We start from the raw sequence: 26,829 nt of genomic DNA on the forward strand, positions 1-26,829 counted from the left end.
TATAATACTGAGCTGATGAAATGTTAGCAATGGGTGAAAAGAAATGGGATGGACAGAAGATGAAAATCACATCCCATTGGCACCGGAGCTATCGAATAGGAAGAAGGGGCAGGCCGTGGAAAAGAGGAACTTGGGCACTAAAGGGTGGGAAGCTCTTCAGGATGAACATTTGCAAGTCCAGAAGGGGGAAAAAAATCTTTGAAAACTCTGACTCAAGAGTGGAAAAGTTGGCAGCTCTCCAGGGGAAAGCTGAATGATAATGTAAAATTGATTTAATGTGAAGAGATTAAAGGAGTTAATTATAAGGAACCTGGGTAAATAATTATTAAGATGCCAAAGAGACTCTCTCAAGAGTTGATAGCCTTGAAGTGCTTTGAAGCTTTGCTGATTAAAGAGAGAGAGCAGTGCTCAGGTGCAGACAGGCTGCCCGCCAAGACAGGAAGCGGAGTGTTTACCGAGGCATAACCACATGATGCAATTAAGGGGAGACGCATCCGATGGAGCGAATGGCAAAGAAACCTTTTCGTGTCTCTCCTTGCTTATTTTGTGGTACCTGAGATTAAACCCAGGGCCTCCCACATGCCAGGCAAACACTCTACCAAGAAGCTACATTTCCACTCTGGCTGTCGGCTGAATTCAACGCATGGATCAACTAGATCTGTATTTCATCTTCCTGGGAGAGAGAGAGAGACTGCAGAGTGAAATATTTGTTGCTAAGGGGGTTTAAAACTAGTGTAGAGAAGGAGGAATCAGTACTTCCCGGAATAGATGACAATAGATGAATGTATGGTTTTCCCTGGCTGTGTGGCTGTATTCATTTCCGTAATTCCGATTCTGCCCCCAAATGCTTTGAGGGTGTGCGGGTGTCATTGATGGTTGCACATGGACAGGTGCTTTGTGGCTGTAATTTCTGGTTCATGCAATTCTAATTGCTTTCTCTTCTGCATCTAGCAGAAACAGCTCCAGCACTTGCTGGCAGCAAGGCACCCTAAGGGAGGTGACCACTGTGGTCTCACAGCCTCGCCTGGGCCCTCTCTTAAGTTCCATTCAAACCAGTCACAATGCTAATTTCACTGCCATCGTGCACTCTTGGTGGACAAAAAAGACACCGATTTTGGAACAGCACCTGACAGGTTCCAGGCACTTGCAGGGGACTTTTCTCAATGAACGAAAAGCTGAAAATGAACCTCTCTTCCCAGGTTCTCCACATGCTTTGCACCAAGCAACATCAGTTCACAACTCTTGTTCTGTTTTCCTCTTGCTTGAGGTGTGCATGCATGGGTGGGTGGGTGGGTGCGTGCGTGCGTGTGCGTGTGCGTGTGCGTGTGCGTGTGCGTGTGTGTGTGTGTGTGTGTGTGTGTGTGTTTACCTCTGGAGATGGCCACACAAGCATGCCACCTCACAGCAGTTCTTTCAGCCTAGCTTTCTTTTATTTCCTCTAAGAAAAAAAATGATCCCTAACAGACGCCACACCAATGCCATGTCTGACCTCCATTTTCTCCTTAGTTATACACCTTCAAGCTGACACCTCTTTTTCCTGTCCAAAGCTGGCTCCTGTTTTTCCTGTCCAAAAGCTCTTCTGGATACAGGATCAGAGCCTAACAGTGCCATTTTCTCAAGGGCGCAGAGCACAGTGACACCAAGAGACCTTGGAGTCCTCACTGCTGTTCACGGGGATCCTTAGGAACTATTCCTCCGTTTCTATAAACTCCAAATCGGGCCTTGATTTGGTCGATGTCCACTTTCTAATTCACTGGAATTTTTTATAGTCACCGTAAAGCACGGATCTTAAGGATAAAGTTGGTAGGGTGTGTGTTGCCATTTACATTAATTCTGGTAAGTACTTGACATTGTAACTGCATCAGCTTAAAAAGATCTTTTGAAAGATTTTTAGACTAAGCACAGCTGGGTTGTTGTTTTTAACCATTGTTTACTTTTTCACTCATTATATGTGATGGAGAGATTTCTATGAACTTGTTGGTATACCATGCTTTCTTCCATCAGGGGCATGACGTACCACCATCACTTTCTCCAAAGGAAAACCCGAGCCTGAATGTTGCAAAGATGCACCCTGCTTTGTGCGGGAGGTTCCAGTCTGAGGGACACCTGGCATTACGATTGTCACGAGGTCTCATCTGTTAGTCTCAGTTTCTACCAGAGCCCTCAAACCGGCAGTCACTGCAAGTTTCAAGGTCCTGGAGCTGACTGTGGCTTGTAGCCCTGGGAGGATTCAGATAAAAAGCTTCCAGTTTAGACAAAAACACCTAGCTCAGCTTTGGTGCCGTCTGATCCTCCAGTTCTTGAATTTATCTTTAATTTCTCGGCATATGCTCTACCACCAAGGTGTAGCCACAGCCCTAATCTTTCTTTGACGGTTACAGCCTTTAGATCCCAGGGTTCGTTAGCAAGGCAGCAGCTTGACAAAGCTGGCCTTATGGTATGCTCTCTCCAGCTCTGTCCTTTGCTTACTCCATGGGTATCAATCCAGGCAAGAAACACAGACCCAGGGATTGTCCTTGCCGCTTCCGCTACACACATTTCACCGGTGGCCCTGTCATACAGGTTGAATCAGTTTATGCAGAACAAGCCATGTACACTTTAGTGTGGAAAAATACTATTATATAAAGCTCAATATTAAACATTATGAAAAATACATATTTACAGGAGAAACTACAAAATACAAGTATATACAATAATATCTGTTACCTTTAAATTACATAAATTCTTTAACATTCTCCAGATTAATAAATTATACATAGTATCAACAGAAATAGCTGGCAACTCCGCAGGGCGTGAAGCAAGGTCTGGTTTTTAAAAGTCACACAGTGAAAAAACTTTAATCCAGGGCATCTGCAGGTGCAACCTTAATGTCTCGAGTAGATTGCATCTGGAAGCAAAAATGGCGTGGTTAGAAACTGTAGAGCAGTGGTTCTCAACCTGTGGGTTTCCAACCCCTTCGGTAAACCTCTCTCTCCGAAAATATTTACATTACAATTCATAACAGTTGCGAAATTATGGTTATGCAGTAGCCATGGAAATAATTTTATGGTGGGGGGGGGTCACCACAACATGAGGTGTATGAAAGGGTCGCAGTGTTAGGAAGGTGGAGAACCACCCCTGTAGAGGAACTGTCTCTGCTAGCCTGCTTATGAAATTTATACCCGGAAGACACTGGTGGATACTAACGCTCCATGTGGTTTAGGATAGAGCCTTACTATGGGGCCAGCCCATGCCATTTAGGAGTGCAGATTCCTGGACTTGGAAGGGATTCCTGATGCCCTTGTCCTGCCTCTGAGGTACAGAGGGAGCCACAGGCCCGGAGGCAGAGTAACTTGCCCAGGGTTACATAGCTTGTCACACTAGACCCTTCCAGAGCTACCTCCGAATCCTAGCCTTTAGGACGGTGGTTATCTATTTCAAACCCACTGTTAGCTTCTTTTAGGCACACCTAAGATTAGTTTTTAAAAAGATTCTGAAACAAGTTAACACAAGACAAAGGAACCCCTAAGAGCTTACCCCATCAACCTCCACCATTCTGGAGTTTCTTAAAGACACTGACATGCGAAAACCTTAATTTACTTCACCGATAAATTAGGGGGTTATTATTTAGAACACAAAAGATTATCTGATTTACAAAGTGCTCCTCTAAATAGCTCTCTGTTTGGTTCTTTCCAGCTCACTAAATAACATGCTGGCTGGGTGGGCAGGAATTGAGACTGTAGAGAACCAAATAAAAGTTAGGAGACATTGTCAGCTGAGCTGCACTTAAAAACAGAGAAAGCAGGGCCCAAAGCATGCATGTCTGTTCCTTCCTAGTTCCCTGTTTGCTCTCTAACCGTATTATCTCATCACACACACACACACACACACACACACACACACACACACGCACGCACGCACGCGCGCGGGCGCCATCTGATGTAATATAATTAGCTGATGGACCCCATCAAAGGCCAAATGCATGAGGTCAGCCTACTCACAGACTCCATTTCTTTCTTTTACTTTTTGTTTTTGTGGTTATGCCCACTAAGTATGAGCTCCACCACTGAGCTACATACATCCCTACCCCAAGCCTCTTATCTTTATAAAATATCTAGCCTCAAGCATTTTGTTACAGCAACCAAGACAAGCTTCTTTATGAGGGTATCCACACTATGATCCTGTTGAAGCCAGGTGTGATGACATGTGCCTCTAGCCTTGCTAATAATGGCAAGGCTGAGGTAGAAGGGATGCTTGAGAGTAGGACTCCAAGGCCATTCTAGGAACACAGCCTTCCTCTCACACAAAAGAACCAAAGAACCCACTCCTAATGGCTGCACTGTTCTACAAGTGAATGTGCTCTGGTGTAGCCGATCCCTGTTATGACTTGAATAGGACCTCCGTTCCAAGGGTCAAATGCTTGGTCTGCAGGGTGACCGTGTTGGAAGCATGCCATGGTAAAACCTTTGGAAGATGGCGAGTCCTCAGAAGGAAGCCGTCGTGGGGTTACTTGGTCTCGCCTCTCCCAGCTATCTCTCTCCCCGGCTCGAGATGTGACCATTTGCCTCAGCCGGTGCTCCTGTGAATGGTGTCGCTACCCACCATTCACCTCGGGGTCCTCACCAGAACTGAGCTGACACGGTGCCACGCCCTTGAACCTCCAAACGTGTGAGCTAAATGAACTCTCTGCTGTCTAACGTCAGCCGCCCCGTGTGATAATTCCAAGCTGACTAGTGTAGTCCTCTGTTGTGTCTCTGCTCTTCACTCAGTCCTGTAACTGAAAAGCCTTTATGCGCAGAGTACATTCCGCATACTTAAGAAGAAAAGTCACAGAGATGAATGCGCGAAAGACACCCAACACCCGATGGCCAAATTCTTCACCGCATCAATTTTGTTATCAATCTCAGCTACGGTTGCAGCCCATTCTTCCCCCGGCCATCAGTCTTATCTCTTAGAAAAGAAATGTTAAAGGAAATCTTTTGTAGAGAGCATCCTGTGGGCAGGCAGAGGGTGGAGAGTCTGGGGCTGTAGCTTACTGTCAGAGCATTTGCCTGCCATGTGGGAGCCCTGGGTATGACGCCAGCACTAAAAAAATTGTTAGGACACTAAGTTTCTGCTCAGCTGTGGGACTCCTCCCCACTCTGCTTCTCCCCTTGGTTGCTGCCTTTGGGGGAGGGGTTGGTAGAAGAGGAAATGGGAGGTTCAAGTTGGAGGGGCAACTAGTTCCCAGGAGAACTGAAGGCTGGCGCTCTTACCTCTGTGATACTCTGGATTCACGTTTTCGTAGATAGGAAACAGGGGGTTTTCTTGCTCATTCCGCAGTTTCCTAGCTCTGAGGACGTCTCTCACGCACTGATGCAGATAGATGTACTGACACTGTGGACAATCAGAGAACACGTCAGAGGAAGGAGGCACCCTCCAGCAGGACAAAGAGATAAGGGGCTGTTGTAAAACACCCACAGTTGCTGGGATTTCATATAATTCTAGGCTCTCTTTTCCTGCTTCTTTTTCTTTTGTTGAGGTAGGGTCTCCTTCTGTACCGGAGCTGACTGGGACTTCACCATGGAGTCTGGCTTTTTATCCAAATTCAGGTCCTTTTGCTGGTACAGCAAGCACCACGGAACCATCCGCTCTTTTTAAAGGATGCATGTCTCTACAGTGTGTGCCTTAAGTGCCCAGAACTATGTCCTTCACAAAGTAAGCATAGGAGTGAACGCAAACACCTTGTTTATGTCCTTTGCATAAGCTGTCTTCAGAACTCAACACCCTTGTGGAGCAGATGCAACGATGAAGCAACCCGAGACTCAGAGGAGTTCGTTAGCTTTGCCAAATTTGCATGGCCCAGAAATGAGACCTTTGCATTTGATTCAAGAGCTCCGACCTCAAAGTTCATGTTTTCAATGTATTATTTTTTCCCCTCATGAGGAAATCATTTCGCTACATACTCTCCTCTTGTGTCCCCCACCTTTTGCAGATATGGTGGGGAAAGGAAGTGTGTCCAATTAACCCACTGGCTGCCACTGCTTTGAACACAAGCTCAGTGTCTAGTCTGTCTCTGTCCTCTTAGCATCTGAGTCTGAATCACAGAAGAAACTCAAAGACGTTGGTGGATTGCAGCGATCCACTGAGGGTTACTTAAAGAGGGCATGGCCACAAGTCAGCCACTTGGCAATTAACTACTTTAGGAAATAAATACAGGAGGATAAGTGCTCTGGTGACCATAAAGACATCACAAAGATTTCACTGACAATAGTGTCTTGGCCACGGGCAACCAAACTTCCTAACTGGGTTCCCCTCTTTTCTACCAAGTGAACTCCTTAAGGAGAGATGGAGGCCTGGTGTGTGTCTGTAGTGTCTGTGTGTCTATAGTGCCTGGCCTTGTGCTTCTTATCCTGATACAGCCATTGCTGGAACCCAAGGAAGGGGAAGGTTGGGAGGAGTGGACAACCCCCTTCAAGGGGGACTGTCTTTCTTCCCAAAGGTTCAATGGTGAAGTTTCTCAGAATCTGTTTCCCTCTCAGAACAACAAGGAGCCCAGAGTCTCCTCTGTAGACAATGTGCTCTATCCATTCAGGGTATTAGACTCGGCCTGGGTATCAGGTAGATAGATATGGAAAGTTATTTCTGGACTGTGTGTTTACAGCAACCAATGCCATCGGTCATATAGGGTTTTTATGGTTTTGATATACAATGTGGAAATAGAAGATCTCCCCTCTCTAATACATTTTCAAAGCGAACAGTTTTTTTTTTTTTTTTTTTTTTTTTTTTTTTTTTTTTTTTTAATGGGTGGCACTAGGCATTGTTCCTGACTGCAAACTAGCTCGGTATTCTACCTATGGGGTTTTAGAAGGTAGTTCTAGGCTAGTGACTAGATTCAGACTTTTATGTTTCAGTTTTCTAAGGAGTCTCGTACTTCAGACTGGTCTTGAACTTGCTATGCAGCCAGGGCTAGCTTTGAACTTCCAGTCTTCCTGTCTTAGCTCCCAAGTGCTGGGAACACAAGCCAGGCCCATTGTGCCCAGTTTTACCTCAAGCTGAGGTACCTCAAGCTGAGGTAAAACTCGGGGCTTTATGCATGCTGGGCAAGCATTCTACCAACTGGGGCTACATCCTCTGCCCTCCTCTGTGTTTTGTCTTTGGTGGTGCCAGAAACTGAACTCAGGGCCGTACACATATGAGGTAAGAGCTCTACCACTGAGCTGTAGTACCTGCTGGACAAGGACATTACAAAAACCAACCATGAGCACGGCTTGCTCCAGTATTAAGAACTATCTATACTTGGCTTTTCTTCTTGTAGATCTTACTTGGTTTTATGCCAACTTGACCTTTCAAAAATTGACTGATTATTTCTATGTGTGTGCATGCCTGCTTGAGTTTATGTGCACCACGTATGTGTAGGAGCCTTTGGGGCCAGAAGATTGGGTTAGTTCCCTAGAACTATAGCTACAGAATGTTAACACCCATGTGGGTGCTGGGAATCAAATCTAGATCTTCTGAAAGAGTAGTAGGCACACCTAACTGCTGGGCCATCTCTCCAGCTCCACATAACTCCTATTTTTAATTAAATTATTTGTGAACAGAAGAGGTAAGCCATGAATGAACTCTTTTATACCTAGGCCATGGCTTAGTAACATTTTTTTTTTTAACAGTGATCCACCACGGGCTTTGAAACTAATTACTCTCTATTAATTTGCCTGGTCTTAAATATCAACTTTTCTTCTCCCAATAGGATATCCCTGCAAAAACTGATTACTTCTAAAATCATCAAGTTGTTACTGTTACCCCCACTTAATTCTTAATGAAAAATAGAAAAAAAAACTAATATAAGCCTTCCAGTCACACAAGATTTTCTTCCTAATTAGGGAAGCCCTGGCTGAGCACTGACATCAACTATTTCATTCAATTCCACCAATCTTTGTAATATTATGTAGGATTTATGATATTACATGTATAGCCACTCAGTTCATGATTCCTGAGAGCAATATTTAGCAAAAGGGCAGACATGCATGAAATACCTAGAAGACGACAAACAAGAGTTGTTTATAAAGGTTCATGCAGGACAGGAAGCTCCTGAGATTATTTAGAGGAAGAAAACATCCAACAGGAAAGAAAAGGTGACCTTGAAAGAATCTGAATAAAGTGAGCATTCCGCATGATAAAGATAACATGAAAGTGAGTGGGGCGTCCAGTGTGGTTAAAATACAGGTTGCCTGGGCATTAGGAGACCCTCCAGATCGTCTCTCAAATGGGACCCGAGACACTTGACCCACAGTGCCCCAGTGTTCCTTCTCACCAGGGCAGTCACAGTGTCCGACTATTCTCCCGCAACCATGTCTTGCTGCATCAAAGTGTCTCTCTAATTTATGCTGCCAATCTGCCCCAAGGCAGAGGGATAAACAGAGGAAGACATTTGCAAGTTCCCCCCATTGTCTTTTCGTTTAGGAAGTCTCACCATTGGATATATTCACCAAATATGAGATGATGACCTGTGTCCCTTTGTATCCCAAATCTCAAGGTACAAGAAAGTTAGGATCCACCTGTCAGACAAACTAAGCAAGGAAGAGCTCAGAAATTCCTCTCTCCTTTTCTGAAGGCATCACCTACAGCACTGGATGGTGAGTTATACCTGTCTGCACCCATGACCACTCACATAGCCAAGCGAGTCAGGCAGGCCTTTGGTTTTTATCCGAGTCAGACCTGGAGCAAAGAAACAGTCCCCTGGCCTGGGCCAATGCCTCCACTCTGTGGAGCCAGCTAATGTAAAGCTGCATAAGCAGGAAGACCTGAGCTTGGAACTCTAGCACTCGAATAAAAAGCCAAGTGTGGTGATGCAGACCTGTAGTCCCAGCACTGGGCAGGTGGAGACCCTAGGGTTTACTGGCGAGTCGTCTAGATGAATCAGTGAGTGATCAGTGAGGAAGACCTTGTCTCAAAAAGTAAGGGGACAACAACCGAGAAAGACATCCAATGTTCCCCTCTGGCTTCCGTAGGCATACACCCGCCCCCAACACACATGCATATGCACACAGAAAGAAGCATGTACACACACACACACACACACACACACACACACACACACACACACACACACACACACTGGACATGGACACCTCCCAAAAGATAATGAGTTTAGTGTTAAGAACTTGAGTTGGAGATGAGTGTAATGTGTAGGTGGAACTGCATGCCAAAGTAGGTACTTAGATAAAAGTTAGGGAAACGGGAGGAGAATTAGGTTTGGGAAACAGGAGTGTGTTCCTGGGAGTGGAGGGTGTCGCCAAGAATGAAGATCGAAAGAAATACAAAGCTTTTCTTTATTTATATCTCAGATACTGAAAATACAAGTAGAGAAAGAAGACCACAGAGCCTACAGAGCAGTGGGAAGAGGAGAAAAGAGGAGAACCAGAGGGATGTTCACCGAGTAGGAGCTTTGGTCCGTGGCAGCTGCCTCTGCTCTGGAAGCCAGACAGTGATGGTTCTAACAGAGACCGTGCTTGGGGCTACTGTGCAGCCCAAAAGTTTGGACAGGTTCCTAGAAGCAATGCAAAACCCAAGTTGTCTCTGAAACTAGCCAGGAGCCTGAACGTGCACACACACACACACACACACACACACACACACACACACACACTCAAAATTACTTACAATGTTAGATACTTCTTTTCCAACTTACAGATTAATTACAGTCTGAGTTTGTGGAAATGATACTGAAATGAAACACTGGTGCTGACTTCTTAGCACCATAATAGTAGGGTATTTGCTCATTTGTATAATAGATTTTAGAAACTGATACAGACACAGTGAAGTTTCTATTTCCAAGACCTTGTGCGCCTGGGATGGGGAAGGATGACAGTTAAGATGTGCTGTGGGATGATCTGTATGTCAAATCTGTTGCTCTGATTGGTCAATAAATAAAACACTGATTGGCCAGTGGCCAGGCAGGAGGAAGTATAGGCAGGACAAGGAGGAGAAGATTTCTGGAAAGTAGAAGGCTGAGTCAGAGAAACTGCCAGCTGCTGCCATGACAAGCAGCATGTGAAGATGCCGGTAAGCCACGAGCTACGTGGCAAGATATAGATTTATGGAAATGGATTAATTTAAGCTATAAGAACAGTTAGCAAGAAGCCTGCCATGGCCATAAAGCTTGTAAGCAATATAAGTCTCTGTGTTTTTTCTTGGTTGGGTCTGAGCGGCTGTGGGACTGGCGGGTGATAGAGATTTGTCCTGACTGTGGGCAAAGCAGGAAAACTCTAGCTACAAAGATGTGTAACACAATGCTATCTATTCCCTAAATGAAATGACAGACAGACAGCCATCATCGTGATTACTGGGAACCCTGATGACAAGTGGTTGGGGTCCTGCCGGTGAAGCCAGCATTAATTTTGTCTGAATTCACCAAGCAGTAGGGATGTGGTAACCTGCTGGCCCTCTGCTGTGCCACAATAGGAGGTGGCCAGCACCAGCCTGGGGGCACTGTGACTGTAGGACCACAACCTAACAAGTCTCTGGGTATAACGGCCACCTGAGCCAAACCACAAGGACCAGAGGGACCCACCACCACCATGGAAACCTACAGAACAGAGGAGCTGGGTTCTCTGTCAAGTAAACAGTATACAGAACAAGCAGGACATAACACAGGTATAAAGATACTTCAAATAAATGAAAGGAGTCAATGTGGGGCTTTAAGGAAAGCAATATATATATATATATATATTTTACAAAAAGCGATGTTTTTAAAAGATAGGTAGGAGCCAGATGTGGTGGTATACACCATTAATCCCAGCACTCGGGAGGTAGAGGTGGGTGGATCTCTGAGTTCGAGGCCAGACCGGTCTACCTAAAGAGTTCCAGGACAGCCAGGCCTACACAGAGAAACCAGGTGTTGAAGAAATAAAATAAATGAATGAATGAATGAATGAATTAAAAAGATGAGTGGGGATATTTAAATACTGACTAGAAATTACAATTAAAATTAAGTGTGATGATGGTGTGGTGGTCATGATGCTGAAGAGTATCTATTTACACACAGAGACATACACACACACATATAATGATTTATTTGTGGATGAAATAATGTAATGGATTTGCTTTATAAAGTGGGAGAATTGGTGTGGGATACAGACGAGGAAATAACATAATGCTGCTGTTTGTGGAAGCTGGAGTTTAAATTAATTCAGATTCTTTATCTGATTTCCTCTAGTTACACCCCCGGCTTCCACCCCATGGTACTGGTGAACAAAACTAGGGCCCTGTGCATATTAGGAAAGCACTCTGCCATCAAACTACACCTAGGCTAAGTTCTGTATGCCCTTAACCAATTTCATAATGAAACATTGAGGATATGGTAGATCAATTGCTATAATGAAAGTGCCAGCCAGTCATGGTGGCACATGTCTGTAACTTTATTGCTCTGGGGATTAAGACTGCAAGTTTAAGGCTAACCTGCACTGTATAGTGAGGTCCTGTGTCAACAAAACAGAACTGGAACTGGGAGATGGCTCCATGGTGGAGAACACTTTATGCTCTTGAGGAGGATCAGAATTTGGTTTCCAGAACCCACAATGGGTGGTACACAACCAGCTGTAATCAGCCTCGGCTCCAGGAAATTCACTGTCATTTTCTGGTCTCTTCAGGTACACTCATGTACTTGCACCCCACCCACCCACCCCGTCTCTCTCTGTGAGAAAGAGAGACAGAGACAGAGAGACAGAAAGAAGGAACCAAGGAAGGAAGGGAGAGGGGGAGGGAGGGAGGGAGGGAGGAAGGAAGGAAGGAAGGAAGGAAGGAAGGAAGGAAACACACACACACACACACACACACACACACACACACACACACAAACACACACGAATAGGGATAATACAATGTTGGTAGCAGATCTGGTGAATAGGTGATGCCTGCAGGAAAGGCAAGGACACCAAGGAGGCTTTTGCCAAATCTGTCACAGAAGGTGAGTCCCAGAGGATATTAATATACACTGCACCGGAAATAATTTAGGGGCAGCGTGAGTTTAGAATTGTGGGTTCAGCAGAGCTCAAAGGGAACCTTGCTGCAGGATGCTGGTTGCTTGCAGCTGCCTGTGTGGTTTCCATGGCTACTGTGATTGTACATAGAACTTTTCATCCATGCAAAGCCTTTTTTTTTTTCTCTTGCTAAGGTGTCCTGGACAGTTTTTTGGGGGGATGGGTGGGTAGGTGTGATAGGTAAGATGTGGGGAAGGGCACTGGTATCCTTCAGCTTAGAAATCTTACCTCAGTCTGAACCATGTGAACCCTGTGAAGTCTTAGGTCATGCACTGCTCCATAAATGTCCACAGAATCCTTGGAGTCCAACTGCTGGAGGATCCGGTCCAAGGCCACAAATGTCCCGGTTCTGCCCACACCAGCACTGGAGAGAAACAAAAGGAAGATGGGGCCTCTGATTTAATTCCCCTTTCATGACCACATCAGGAGACTCTAGTCATCTTCCTTCTGTCTCTCAAATTGTGGGGGAATACAGGAATCTTTCTTTACACAGGCATGCTCTCTCTCAAAGAAAGACAATCTGGAGCCTTTGTGGTCTACCTACAGCCCCCATTGTCTTCCTAGAGCCTCCATGGTCTACCTACAGCCCCCATGGTCTCCCTAGAGCCCCTGTGGTCTACCTAGAGCTACCATAGTCTACCTGGAGCTCTCATGGTCTACCTCTTCCCACTTCTTCCTAACCCTCACCCTATTGATGTAAGCACCACTCTGACCTTGGTATATATCAAACTCATGCCCATTTTTATAATTTTCCATACCTGCTAATTCAAAAGGAACATTTTATACATTTTGAAAATTTACTAAAATGCTAAGATACCACACATCCTTTTGCCAAGTTCTCTACTCAATACCGTGAGTATTGTTTTGAGATTTATCTATTTGTGATACAGAACTAATTTCCTCTCTCTCTCTCTCTCTCTCTCTCTCTCTCTCTCTCTCTCTCTCTCTCTCTCTGTGTGTGTGTGTGTGTGTGTGTGTGTGTGTGTATGAGATTTGCCCTTTCTTTTTTCTCATTGTTTGCTTGATTTTTTTTGAGAAAATGTCTTGCTATATACTCATGATCTCCATGCCTTAGTCTTCTAAGTGTGGGCTCACAGACACACACAACTCTGCTTGGCTCAATTCCAACTTTTAACTGTTTTGAAGAAGCCACAAACCACTACCAGTTCACTCCATACTGAAGGGTATGAGATCATTTTTAATTTTCTATTAAAAGCCATACTGCAGTGAATATCATTGTGCATCTATGTGGCAATTGCTCAGCAGTTGGTAGTTAGAAGAGGCAGTGCTGGGTTGGTTATAGGGTATGAACACTTTTGCTAGATGTTGCTAAATTGCTTCTTAAAACAGGATTCTTAATACTGTGCAAACTGATGATACCAAGACGAATTTGGTCTTATTCAACCCAGACAAAATCAGAGCCAAGAATAGAGAAAGGGGAGTTCATGCCTGTTTGCCCACTTGCAATAAATACTTCTATAAGAACTTTCTAGAGCCCCACAAGAAATTTCTTCTCATTCTCCATTCACGCCATTCTTTATATGCGCTACACACATGCTAAGGTTTCTGTACCAAAGTTATCTTTAGCATTAAAGCTATAGCAATCCACGTAAAATGCTTTCCACATAACACTTGCCAAGCAAAGGCCATCGATGGTACCTCCACCAGTAAGTGAACACCAACTCCTCCCTCGGGATATTAAGACCAGTGAGACTTGTGACAGAGCAGCGTCTATAAATTTTCTCACTTTTGTCTTAAAAACACTCAACTTTGAACATATCTAGGATTGACGACAGCACCCATTCCCACTGCACGGCTCTGCTATTCCTAAATAAGTATCAATATTCTTGGTAGACACCCGCTCTGGTTATTTTGGCTGGCAATGAACACATTTATAAGCTACAAAGCAATTCTCCAATGTTTCTGAAAGAAATTGCCTGCCATTCTTGGGAAAGCAGGAGACCCCTGAGTGTTTCATATTCCCATTAAAGCACTGAGGTCCAAAGACATATAAAAGCAGGGCTCCTGGGGCGTGGGGCTGCTGGGGAGAAATAAACACATTTGACATTTATTTTACTGTTGCAATTCTCCGCCCATTATTTATCAGTGCCACTCGGGGAGGGCTGTCCAAGTGTGCTGCAACATTAATTAGCTAAATACCAGGCTGCCCAGAGAGAGGAAGATGGCTTGTTAAGTTGACTTTATGGACAGATGAACTGAAACAAAGAAAAGTCAAGAGAAAAAAAAGAAACTTAAGGGCAAAAACTGGCTACAGACAGCTGGAGTGAGTTAGCGAGGTCCCTTTTCCTCTGTCCCTTGCCTTCCTGCCTTCATGTGAGGACAGCTTTCTCTTCTCTGGAGGGGCACACAGCTTCAGAGACAAGGTCCCTATAAGACACCAATCTGTCTGTGGCTTGATCTTGAAGCTTCCGGATTTGTGAAAGATACATTTCTGTTGTTTATAAATCACCCAGTGAAGGGCCCCGAGCATGGCAAACATAGGTCCTAGCTTGGCAAACATGGCGCCCACAGGTTTTGCCTTTTTTCTTTTTCCTTCTTTGCTGAAGTGTTAGATTACATTCCTGAAGCTAGGCACCAAGGCCTAGCCCCTTGTTTGGCCAGTGACTCATCCCTGAGGCTAATCACCAAGGTCCAATATCAAAACTCCAAGGTCCAGGAATCAAAACTCATTATTTTGACTATCCCAATTAAAATACCCCATCAGAACTTACCAATATGTCCTAACTCATGCTAACACAGACCTTCCCCTTTTTCCCTTTTCCCTCTTAACATTAACACTTTCAAAGCTATTTGCTGCTGTTTCTATCCAATTCGGATTCAGCCATCTTGTCTCTCTGCCTTGCTTAGTGAAGGATCTCTTTTTGTGGGAAATCAGTGTTTGGGTGTTGTCTGTGCCTTATCCAGGCTCCAGAGGGGAGCACCCCACAGTACTGAGTCCCTTCACTCACTCTGCAGTATTTTATGATAGCATCACCAGTGGACAAGATCATGCTACTAGACCTGGAGGAAAGTCCAGGGCAGTGAGCTCCATAGGTGGATAAGGCTTCTTCAGGTGGGGGAGAGAGAAAGCAATATCAAGGAGTTAAAAATAGCATGAAACCACAGAGAAACCCTGTCTCCAAAACAAAACAACAGCAGGAAGCAAGAATAAGTCTGTGCACCAGACTCAGAAAGAAAAAAATGACATGTTTTCTCTTTTATTCAAGACCTAGATTAAAATTCACATGAGGTGGTTTGAGTGGTTAATATTCCCCACAGTTTCGGGCATTTGAACACTTGGTCCCCAGTTGGTGGTACCCTTTGGGTAGGTTTAGAGTGTGTGGTCTTACTGGAGGAAGTACATCACTGTGGGTAGGCTTTGAGTATTAATCGTCATTTCCCTCTTCCCATTCGCTCTCTGCTTCTTGCTTATAGTTCAACATGTAGTAAGCTCTCAGCTTGCTGCTCGCTCCAGCTGCCATGCTGCTGCTGGCTGCCATACTGTTCCTGCCATAATGGACTCACAACCTCTGCAACCATAAGCCCAAAGAAACTCTTTCTCCCATAAGGTGCTTTGTTCAGGGTGTTTTATCTCAGCAACAAAAAAGTAACTCATGTAGTGTGTGTGTGTGTGTGTGTGTGTGTGTGTGTGTGTGTGTGTGTGTAATGTAACTAGAAAAGGGGGCCGTGAGAGGGGAGACAGTCCTCTTCAGGAGGAAGAGGTAATGGAATACACGTGATGTGAAAGCAGAGGGGGTAAGGCGGGAACCCATCAGAGGAAAGCAGGATGTATGGGAGAGGGCTATGGGGGAGGAAAACGCACAAAAAGGACATACAGGTATGGAACTGTGATAAGGAAACCTATTGGTCTGTATGATAATCTACAAAGTTAATTTTAAAAATTAGAAGCAAGCAAAACAAAAGAATCAACTCCTAGAGTCAACTTCTTGGCTAGAGGAAGTGATGAGACATTGGACTGAAGGTGAGATGGGGTCCAGGATGGAGGGTGTGGAAGTCACTTAAGGATTCTCTATTTCATGCAGCAGGAAAGAGAATAAGAAGAGAGTGAGGAGGAGAACGAAGTGGGAGGTGAAGAAACTGGAAACTGTGAAGAAGAACGAGGTTAGGAGAGGGAGAAGAGCACGATGCACTCCTCTGGGGTGAGGCAGCCTGGCTGGCATGGAGAAACCTCCTGGGCCGTGCGCCTTTGCATTGCTGTGGACTCTTACTAACGCCACCTCCACCTTGACGACCTCTCAGGTTGCTCATACCTGCAGTGCACTACGGTGGGCCCAGCCCCCGGGCTTCTGTTGATGTAGTCCCTGACAGTCCTCACAAACTGGATCAGGGACTGGGTGGTCTCTGGGACTCCATGGTCTGGCCATACCGTGTAGTGAAAGTGACGGATGAGTCTGTGTGCGTCCAACTGTTCTTCCTGCAGGGGTGGAGAGCAGGTGATGAGGGGGACGTCTGAGGAAAAACTCAAGGACTCTGACAACTGTGTCACGCACAGGTTTTCATGGTCTGAAACTACAGGCTACAAACCAGGAAAAGCAGGATTCACAGAGTCTCCTCTATGTAAGTTGGGTTGTTTCTTTTATTCCCTCTCTGCCTCCCTCCTTCCCTCCTCCCCTCCCATTCTTTTCCTGAGATAGGATCTCTTGTAGCCCAGGCTTGCCCCAAGCTCTCTATGTATTTGAAGACGACCTTGAACTTCTTCTTACCTCCACCTCCCAAATGCTGGGATTCCAAATAGATAACCACAGTACCTGGCTTCTAAGTTGGGTTTTAAAATGAAGTCAAGGAAACTAACATACACTGCATATCTTAAATTCCCTGATGGTCCACTCGGGTAGCACGGACTCTGAGACCATCTGCAGGATGAGATCCCCATAGTAGAGGGAGTCCTGGTCTGCTGGCCAGTAATGGTCACACTTTACCTAGAAGAGAACAGACAGGAAAAAAGTAAGTCTGGAAACATGACAGTGAGGTCATCTGGAGTCTCTGTCCTTCACATCCCTTCCTGAGTTGGGGATCCAGGATCAGCTGCTAAAGCAACTTGATAGTTTACTTTCTATTAATCTGTTCGTGGCCAGTGACAAAGCTGAGTTGCTGTTCTAAGGGATAGCAAGAGACTGTCCCCCAAAGCAAGTCCCAATCCCCACCTTTAGATTCATTCACCTTTGGGTTTTATGGTTTTTTTTCTGAATGATTTCCTCAGTGTCCTGGTCCCACTGACTGATAAACAATGACTTAAAAATCTCTTGTTCTTGGGTTGGGGCCATAGCTCAGTGGCAGAGAGGTCTTCCACAGCATGCACAATGCCTAGGATTCTACCCCCAAGAACTTCAAAGAGAAAGGAAAAGTGTTCTTTCTGAAGAAAGAAAGACCTACCCAAGCAAAGGACGGCATTGTCTTCCTGGCCCTGTTGGGTCATTTTTTTTTTTTTTTTTTTATCATTTTCCTTACTTGGGACATGTGCCCAAGAGATCTCTGAGAACTTAGAACTTTCAGCTAAACTTGTATTTATGTGCACAAAGAGATGAGGAAGGAGATTCTGAGTATTTGTTTTTATATTATGTTTTATGGAACATACTAATTAAAATTGATATATTTTTTAAGATGCACATTCATTGACAATAAATATATATCTGTATTTCTGTGTGTAGACTTGGGTATCAAATACAGTGAATATCGCTTTTATTTTAGTGTATATGGTGAGGCAGGCAGATAGAGTTACATATGTATATTGAATTTCTGTTTACATGGATATGGACATATTCTAGTCATTTCATCAATATTTGTAGTTACATATATCATATAAATATTATCTAATAAGGGTAGTCTTGCAGAGAAAGACAAGGGTCCTATGCTAACCAGGGTGATTGAAGATAGTCTGGAAATCTACCATACACATATTAAGCTCTTTATATTTAGTCTCTCTTTTAATCCTCAAACTAGCCAGATAATATAGAAGATTATAAACGGGGATTATAAATATAAGAGGTTTTAATAGATAGCTATTAATAGATAGATCTGTTTTTCAAATAGATATTTTACTTTGTGTCTGCCATACAGCCTAAAATACTTCTCTCCTGAGAGGCCCCTCGACTCTAGTAGGGTCTCTCCCCTACCCAGACTCTGAAGGACAGAGCATACATGGGGTCAGACATGCTTCCCACTCATGTTTACTTCCAACTATCCCAGGCTTCACACGCAAACAGCTTTGAACGAAAAGTCTGACCATGAATTTAAAAGAGGATCCAGATTGCTTTATAATCAAGTGGCTTAATTCCCTAACAGCTTTCTCCCAGGGTCTCTTCTTGGTTCTGTGGGTGTAACTTTGGATGGGGAGGGAGGATAGGATTCCATCAAAACAACAGCAGAAAACCAAAGCAGGGGAGGCAGGAAGACTGTTTACTCACTCGGCCTTTCTCAACACACTGGGTCACCATGACGATGTTGTGAACGTTTTGTTCCCACGCCATTTTCCAGAAGTCATCCTTGGTGCCAGGAAGCGGTCCCTGCGTGGCGATATATTCTCTTCTGAAGTTGTTACCCTGTGATGAGTTTACAATATGGAGAGTCAGAAACAATGGGCTCTTCAGAACTGTAAACAAAGAGTAAGCTCGCAGATTAGAAGGTATAGAGGTCTCTGCCAGGACCCCCGGAGGGGAGAGTAAGATATGAATAAAAGTGTCAAGGCTGGGGACATGGGACCATTGTTTAAAGTCACATCCTCTTTATCAGCGGGGTCTATTGTAAAGGCAAATAGAGGATTCCAGCCACAATATAGAAAACAATTTTACTCTTGTTTGTGTGTGCTTCTGTGCCCCTGCGTGTGTTTGTGTGTCTGTGTGTGCCCATGTGTGTGTCTGTGTCTGTGTGCCTTTGTGTATGTATTATGTGTCTATATATACCTGTGTGTATATGTGTCTGTGTGTGCTTTTATGTGTTTGTGTGTACCTGTGTGTGTGTGTAAACTAAAAAGGACTGACTTTGCTCTTTTTGGATAATTGACATCACAATAATTCAGAAAGAGATACCATACAAAGGAAGCTTAATGGAAAATGAGCCACTGATGCCTCGAGTCACTACCAGATAGTGTGCAGCGGGTCTGGACGTTCACAGACCTGACTTCATCCTAACCATGGTGACCTGGATATTTCCACTAATTCTTTCTTCACTTCAGCCCTCCAGAATGAATTTTAAGTCTTAGTGGAGGCTCATTTCTCATTGCCTTTGCTCAAGATCTCTATATTACATCGTCTCTGCCATCCACAACCCAGCCACCCACACACTGCTTCTCATCTGGCTAATCTTTATTTATCCTTAGCACCTTGTCTGTCTGACTGAAGTCATCTCTCATCTCCCTCTCCATCGGGTGTGACATTCTCCTTCTCCACGCTCTGTGGTAACCTCTAGCCTCTTGCTACTCATTGTGGTCCTCGGGCTGGCGGGGAAGGGGATCCCACAGGGGCTTGTTAGAAATGCGAAATACCGGGCTCTCCCTATCTCTGCTAGATAGAACGGATGATGTGGAAGTGTGAGTGACGCTGATGTTTGTTCACATAGGAGACGCTGCTCTGGTGTGGTGAATATGACACGGGCTTGTGACTCCTCAAGGTCTTGGCTCTTCAGCAGTTCTCTTAGAGACACAATCCCTTTAATTAGCTCAGTGTTTGGATTATAGTTATCACTTAATTGGTTAGCATGTATTGAATGTATAGACGAGAGTTTGAGATGTTTTCTTAATGTTTTGGAGAAGGAATGAGGTAGCAGAACTCATTGCTGTGTCATGAAGCCAGCCAGGGACAAAAGTGGAATTCAGATCTGGGATTTTTTTTTTTTGACCTTTAAAGAATCTTTCCCTGTGCTGTATGTGGGAGGTTGGCAAGATGCAAGCCAGTATCAGATCCCAGAAGTTAACACAACTTTCAAGTGTGTGTGTGGTTTCCAAAAGTCCAAGAAACAAGAGGTTGGCCCTTCTGGCATGGCAGCCTTAGCCATGGGGGGCATCTCCCTTAAGCAGCTCTAACATGACCTATCTCAGGGTCCCAGAAAGAAAACAGTCTTTGAACACTAGTCCTGGGGTCATGAGAATTGCACCCGAACATGGCCATTGTGAAAAACAGGGTTCAGCAGTGATGGAAGCCAACAGCCTCTATTTTATGGCAACCAGACACGGTCTTTTAAATCTTGCAAGTGTTTCTAGACAGAACCGTGGGGCAGCTCAGAAGGTGTGGCATGTCCTGCGTGACTGCCATTAAAGCTTCATCCTGGGCACCGTAACCCGGGCGTTCACTTACGGGGATGTAACTGGCATTGATGTAGTCAGAGCATGGGTCATCGTCTACGTTGGACAGCTTCACTCTTGAGGTATCATCTGGAAGGAGATACATTGGAAGATTGGCTGCAGTGTCTACACGGAATGGTATTCCCATGTAGGCAATGTGGTATTGGATTGCCTCACCTCTGATCCCAGCAGCCTCAAGAATAGTGTTCCATCTCTGTTCAGTAGTTGGGGCTCTGACAGGGTAACTAACTTGGGCATGTGACATAAGTGCCACATAAACAGTGGATGCAGGAGACAATGGGAAGTCCCATCTGTGGTTTCCTTTGCAACATTCCAACACTCGCTCAACGCAGCGGCCCCTTCTCTCTCACTTCTGGATTGAATACTAGCTAGGAAAACCACCTTCAATTGCTTTACCTAACAGGGCAGGCGGCTTTTCTGAAAAATTGCAGACTAGAGACTGTGAAGTGAACCCAAGTGAGTCAGTCAGAGCCCCGCTCTTAACTTTGGTCATGCTCTGAGCCTCCAAGAAAAAACAGTAAGAACAGCAAAGGGAAATGCCAACTGGTCCTCTCAGAACCAGAATTTAAAATGGCTGTTAACCCTTGTGAGAGAAGGGTGGGAGTATTTGAAATATTCCTTATTAAAATCATTTGGAGCCCAAGGGCATACCTATCTAGCTATTCTACACACACACACACACACACACACACACACACACACACACACACACACACACACGGTTTTTATGTGATAGCCCCATAAGTCCCAACACAAAACTTACAGGGCAATATGTTGTTATATCGATTTTTCCCTCTGTTCTCAGGCAAGAGAGCAATGTCACATGGCTGGTTTCGACCCACGTCTTTTAAGTCCTGTTAGGTTTAAAAAAAAAAAAAAGAGTTTGCATCTGGAGAATATAAAATAAAAGAAGGCAGCCCAGACAGCCCTTGAGAGACATAATAACGTAAAGACATGCACATGAGCTACAGTTCACCGAACACCTGGCGTTCCAGAGGAACACCTGGAAACTCTGATCCTTTCCACAGCCCTACATGGGAGGTGCCCCTAGTGCCAACCTCCAGAGGAGGCTTAAACATGATAAATACCATGCTCCAGGACACACGCATGGCAAAACTGAGGACCGTGTTCAAAGCCTGGGGACTCTTTTTCCACACTACATTGTTTCCCAGACAGGCAAATGTCCAGGCTGAGTAACTGACAGCATTGCATTGAAACTTGTTCATCCTTTTTTAGTGAGCCAGAAAGTCCTGCTTTGCTGTGTGCTTCAAGCTCAAACTGGCCTCTGAGAACAGGTGGAACGCTGTTCAGGGAGCCGCCTCAGACACAAGGCACTCCTGAGACCGTCAGCACCCTAACCATGACTTCAGAGTAACATCCAAGAGTGAATTCTACAGACCGGGTGCAAAGGCTTCCCTGGGCCTGCGTCGTACCTCATATTCCTTGGATAGAAGGTAGTTGGAGTCCGCCTGCAGCTTCATGAAATGTCCTTCAAACTGATTTATCTTTATGGGGCTGTAATTAGAAACAAAAGGAAAGGAAAAGAAAGTTACTGAAGAAAGAGGGAGCGTGCTATCACCAGCCTGGGTTGTGTTTCAAAAGCAGATTCATTAATACGTTTTCTCTTACCAAGAAGTTTTCCGGTTGCTGTAAGACAGACAAAAGAGAAAGAGAGGCCTTGTTAGCAAATCTCGCAGAATGCCATCTTTCAGTAAACGGAGCAAAGGAGACTTTGGCACTTACCCTTTCTGGCCCAGATTCAAATGGACAGACAAAGGCCGATCCCTGTGAATGCTCAGGCGGGCAGATGGCCTTTCCCGGCCATGGCTAAAACATAGGACACAGATTTCTTTATTCTAATTATGTTACTTGGCTGGTACAAGGCGCTCCCCTCCCCCGTTTATGGTAAGGCTGTGCACACTTGGGCAAATGTGGAATTTTCGGATTCCATGGAAGCCTGCCCTCAGCCAACATCTCTTTGGGGGAGGAAGCAGAGACGGAACAACATAATAAAGTCATCCTGCCCACTCAGGAACACATCTCCAGGATAACTGAAAGATTTGTCTCCTGACGTTTGGCTACAGGTCATAATTGCCTCCCACACTCAATAAAACTTTCCTTAAGAAAGTCCCCTAAAGCAGAAAACCTTGGATGCCAGATACAGCTGCAGGGGAGAAGACAAACTGGAAAAAAAACCAGTGGCAGAAGAGGACCCGGTACTGGAAAGCACAGGCTGGCTTTCTCATTTGTTTCGCTCTTTCTGAAATTAGGGTGGCTGGTAAATCTCAAGATGCTCATGCCAGTCATACTTTTTAGGGTATTTCAGAAAAGCACGCAGGCATACAGTTTGGAAAAGCCTGTCTTCATGAGGATATGCACCTCAACTGTCTTGCCTGTGCAGGAGGATTTTTTTTCATAGGCAAAGAGATCTACTGATGGCATCTCATTTGTTGGTGAGGGCCCAGTTCATCAGCGTAGGAAACCCGGAGAACCGTGAGTCATGGATTCAGAGTTTGACTCTTGGTTTTACTGAGGAAACTACAGTGATTTAACCTGGAGAAACAAAACTATTTCCCCCCTTTTAGGCTAAAGGACATTTTTTTGTAGCAGCTCTACATTTGTGAGCCTCATCACTGAAGGCATTTTACTTTGTACTCACTTGACTTTCTGTCTGCAGATGAAGAAGGCCACAAGGGCCACCAGCATGCCAATTAGAAACAGGCCAGCACTCACACCTTCGATGACCCCGAACAAGGGCTCTGAGATCACCCAGATGGAAATAACAAATGAAAGGAGAGAAAATTTAGTGGTAAGGAACCAATCTGACAGCTATGAAAGCTAAGTAACACTGCTATTCGTGCCCTTCAAGATGCCCACAGTGAGGTATTGACTATCCAAAGGCTATGAGGAGGCAGCTGAGGGGAAAGAGCTACCTGCATCCTGTTATAGGCAGGTTGGCTCCAGAGTAAGTTTATCAACTTTGGGAGTTGATGATGTATAGCTTTCCCCCCGCCCCCCACACACTTCTTGTATTGACTCTTTGTGGATTTCACACACTGCATCCCAATCCTACTCATCTCCCCATCCCCTCACATCTGCCCTCTGCCCTTGCAACCCCCCCTCTCAATATAAAACAAAATTTAAAAGAAAAGCCAAAACTGGAGGAGGAGGAGAAAGAAGAAGAGGAGGAGAAGAAAGAAGAAGAGGAGGAAGAGGAAGAGGAAGAAGAGGAAGGAGAAAGAGAAAGAGAAGGAGAAGGAGAAGGAGAAGGAGAAGGAGAAGGAGAAGGAGAAGGAGAAGAAGAAGAAGAAGAAGAAGAAGAAGAAGAAGAAGAAGAAGAAGAAGAAGAAGAAGAAGAAGAAGAAGAAGAAGAAGAAGAAGAAGAAATCATGAAAGCTTTGCAGTGTGGCCCAGTGAGTCACACAGTTTTTACCCTTCAGTCCATACATCTTTACTTTTAAGTGTTCAGTGCTATGAGTCATTTGTCTGTATTTTCTTTGAAAAGCCTTCTTATATTGCCTCTTCTGTTTAGTTTTGTGGAATAGCCCCTTTTGGGAACTCCACTCTTAGACCTTAGATCTGTTTATTCTACATTGATCTACATTACTCATCAAATCAACAGAGTCATTTTCCTTTTAATGTGTTTATGATTCTGCTTTGAATATTTGCTTAGCATCTTCTTTTATTGAACTACATAAATTTTTCTGTTGCATAACAGTAGTTCAAATCAGAAAGAATCATGTTTGCAAAGGTCTCTACTCAACAGTAAATTATAGCCAGACACATCCAAATCCTCTTAGCTAGCTGCTGATCCTTCTTTGGCCTGAGAGGAAGGAGGTTATCCTCGGATTTGCCGGAAACAGACAGGAAGGTCTGTGAGGTGGGGCCATCCTTTATCACGCAGCAGGAGAGACCAACACCATGTCCTCAGACCAAAAGGCTGAGCACTGCAGCACCCCAGACAAGGGAAGCTCGGATATGATGGCATCAAAGCACAAAGGGACGGGAGCTATGAAACTATCATCACAAGCGCCTTTACCTACTGAGGCTTTTCACTAGCCCAAGATTTTAAATGATGTAAAAGAAAACATAAAAAAGGAAGACAAAAATCACCTTTTGCTTCTCTATGTTTGGATATCATAATTAATATTTAGCGTTTTTTCTTCCCCACTTCTTTGACATGGACACTTGTCCCTAGTGTTTAAGGGTGATTGCTTCCATGACCCCCCCCCTGCCTAAATGGTGGTGTATCATTTGCACATAACCCGCACACCCTCTGTTTGCTGTAGGGCACCTCTGGATTAACGGACAATGCCTATACACTGTGGATGCTGTGGTAGCACTCGGTAGATTATATTGTTTGGAGAACAATGGCATAAAGATGGTTTATAATTAACACAAACACATATTTGTTTCTTGAATCTATTTTCCTGATTCACAGTATCGGACCTGTAGATACAAAGAACCAGCTCCATATGCATGGTTTCTGTCCCTCCTACAACAGAGTGCCCTTTGTGCCAATTTATAGTTTTACCTGTGTAAGCTCTTAATATTGGTGTTTTTCATTCACTTAAAAATTCATTTTTAGGGGAAAAACATCATGTATTTCCACCTTCTTTTAAAGACTAATCTCCCTCCAGTCTGTTCTGTAAACCTGGTGTAATCCCTCTGATCCACATCAATCCGTGGTCACATGGAGATTAAAATCCAAGAGAAAATAAATACCCAGTCACTATCAGGCAAGTCACCATCCTTCCCCACTAAAGGCTCTTGTAGATGACTGGAGAAGGCATGGGTGGATGGAAAGGAGCCTTACCTGACTTAGTGGTGATGGGCAAAGAGAAAAATGTATCTGAGTAGAGAGGCTTTGTGAACTCTTTCAAGTCCTCATCAAATAGCTGTGTAAAGGCCCGGATGCTGATTCTGAAAGAAAACAAGTTTATTTAAATGCAAACCAGTGACTGAGCAGAATAGGATGGGCTGAAAAGTGAGCTCAAGGGAAAACAGGGTGGGTGGCTGGTCGTTACGCACACAGGGTTAAGATGAATTATGGGACCAGATAGACATGGGTTCATGCAATCATTCACTGATTTGCTCATCAAATACTTATTGAGCCCCTGCAGTGTGCAGGCTACTTTTCTAGGAGCCAGGGATAATAAGAGGAATAAAACAAAATCCCAATCATCCCAGACCCCAAACCCCTAGATGAAATCTGACAGTAAGCCTATATATACAATGTGTCTGATGATAAAGAAAGAACATGGAATTCTAAGAAGAGGAGGAGGGGGAGGGGGCCGGGGGAGAGGAAGAGGAGGAGGAGGAGGGGAAGGAGACTGACAACTTCAAATGTTACTATGGTGATTATCCTTAAGACAGGCAGAGTCCTGACTACATGAGGCTCTTTATTTAATATGTGGTTCTTCCATGTGCTTTGAGAAGTTATACTTCCTCTTACCAAGTATTCTTTGCCAAGCTTGTCCTCCACAGGACTGAACCAAATGTATCAGAAAAAAAAAAAAATAAGCATGCTGAGTTCTAGAAAACAAATGTATATGCTGTGAGTTCTAGAAAGCATATATATATATATATATAATATATGCTGTAAGTTGATGAAGCTAAAAGAATGTTGCAACTCTTCAGGATTCATCTTGACTGATTCCTCTGATCATAAACACTCAATGGACACGTGTGTGTGTGTGTGTGTGTGTGTGTGTGTGTGTGTGTGTGTGTGTGTGCGCGCCAAGTACTTGCCGAACTGTTCTATGACCAGTGGCATATCTGTCTCTCCATTACCCTGGACCCTTGAAGTCTAGCAAAGAGGGCAAGTTAACTCTGTAGAGGGATTTTAAAAGCCATGGAGAAATGCAGGATTAGAAGGATGTAGGGTTAGGGGCTGTCAATGAAGCCGGGGGAGAGTAGTTATATAGTATAACCTACTCTGTAGTTGGCAGGTATGGTATGGGGCTGTCTGAAGATTGAGTGGGCATTATAAGCAAACCAGAGAAGAGCGGAAAGCATCCCAAAGGATTGTAAAAACGAATTTCATAGATTCAGAGATGTAGGAGAGCCAGCCACAGGGAACTTGATGGAGTGAGGGGTCAGAGGGCAAATGGTAGGACATGAGCTATTGTAAATGAATGGGAATCACAGATAAGACACAAAGAGCTCTGATCTGTCACATCCATGACCCTTCAGAACAACTCTGTGATGATGTGCAGATGGGGAAGGCAAGGACTAGGGTGCTAGGATGCTGTTTACAATATGATACAGCTAGAAAGCAGCAGAGTTGGAGCTCGAATGGTGTGGCTTTCCCCCGGGGCCTTGGCAGCCACTGTGGATAGGACAGGTATGTTGTGGGAGATGGGTGGTCCTGGTCCAGACATAATCATCCATAGTTTCTTATTTGCTCTTCTTGTGAAATGTAGTACTGCAGCCCCCTCTTACACTTTCACCCTCTGCCATTTTAGTTACAGAGTCAATTGTGGCCCCAAATTATTACCTGGAAAGTTCCAG

The 26,829-nt window shown here is 44.5% G+C and overlaps 1 protein-coding gene across 2 annotated transcripts in view; it reads right to left on the reverse strand.

Annotated features, from left to right (window-relative positions):
• Positions 1–1,910: 1,910 nt before the first annotated feature.
• Positions 1,911–26,829, reverse strand: part of Ptprb (protein tyrosine phosphatase receptor type B) — a 113,150-nt gene continuing 88,231 nt past the window's right edge. For both annotated transcript variants that reach the window (XM_028877960.2, XM_028877959.2), the window contains 13 exons: positions 25,133–25,239; positions 22,976–23,075; positions 22,060–22,143; positions 21,946–21,963; positions 21,750–21,831; positions 21,080–21,170; positions 20,309–20,385; positions 18,425–18,559; positions 16,817–16,939; positions 16,271–16,434; positions 12,228–12,363; positions 5,235–5,355; positions 1,911–2,887 (listed from right to left, as the gene is read on the reverse strand). In XM_028877960.2, the coding sequence (XP_028733793.1) occupies positions 2,865–2,887; positions 5,235–5,355; positions 12,228–12,363; positions 16,271–16,434; positions 16,817–16,939; positions 18,425–18,559; positions 20,309–20,385; positions 21,080–21,170; positions 21,750–21,831; positions 21,946–21,963; positions 22,060–22,143; positions 22,976–23,075; positions 25,133–25,239 (1,261 nt within the window). In that variant the 3' untranslated portion in view covers positions 1,911–2,864. The remainder of the gene's footprint in view (positions 2,888–5,234; positions 5,356–12,227; positions 12,364–16,270; positions 16,435–16,816; positions 16,940–18,424; positions 18,560–20,308; positions 20,386–21,079; positions 21,171–21,749; positions 21,832–21,945; positions 21,964–22,059; positions 22,144–22,975; positions 23,076–25,132; positions 25,240–26,829) is intronic.

Source organism: Peromyscus leucopus, chromosome 18 (assembly GCF_004664715.2).
Source record: "Peromyscus leucopus breed LL Stock chromosome 18, UCI_PerLeu_2.1, whole genome shotgun sequence".
NCBI lineage: Eukaryota > Metazoa > Chordata > Mammalia > Rodentia > Cricetidae > Peromyscus > Peromyscus leucopus.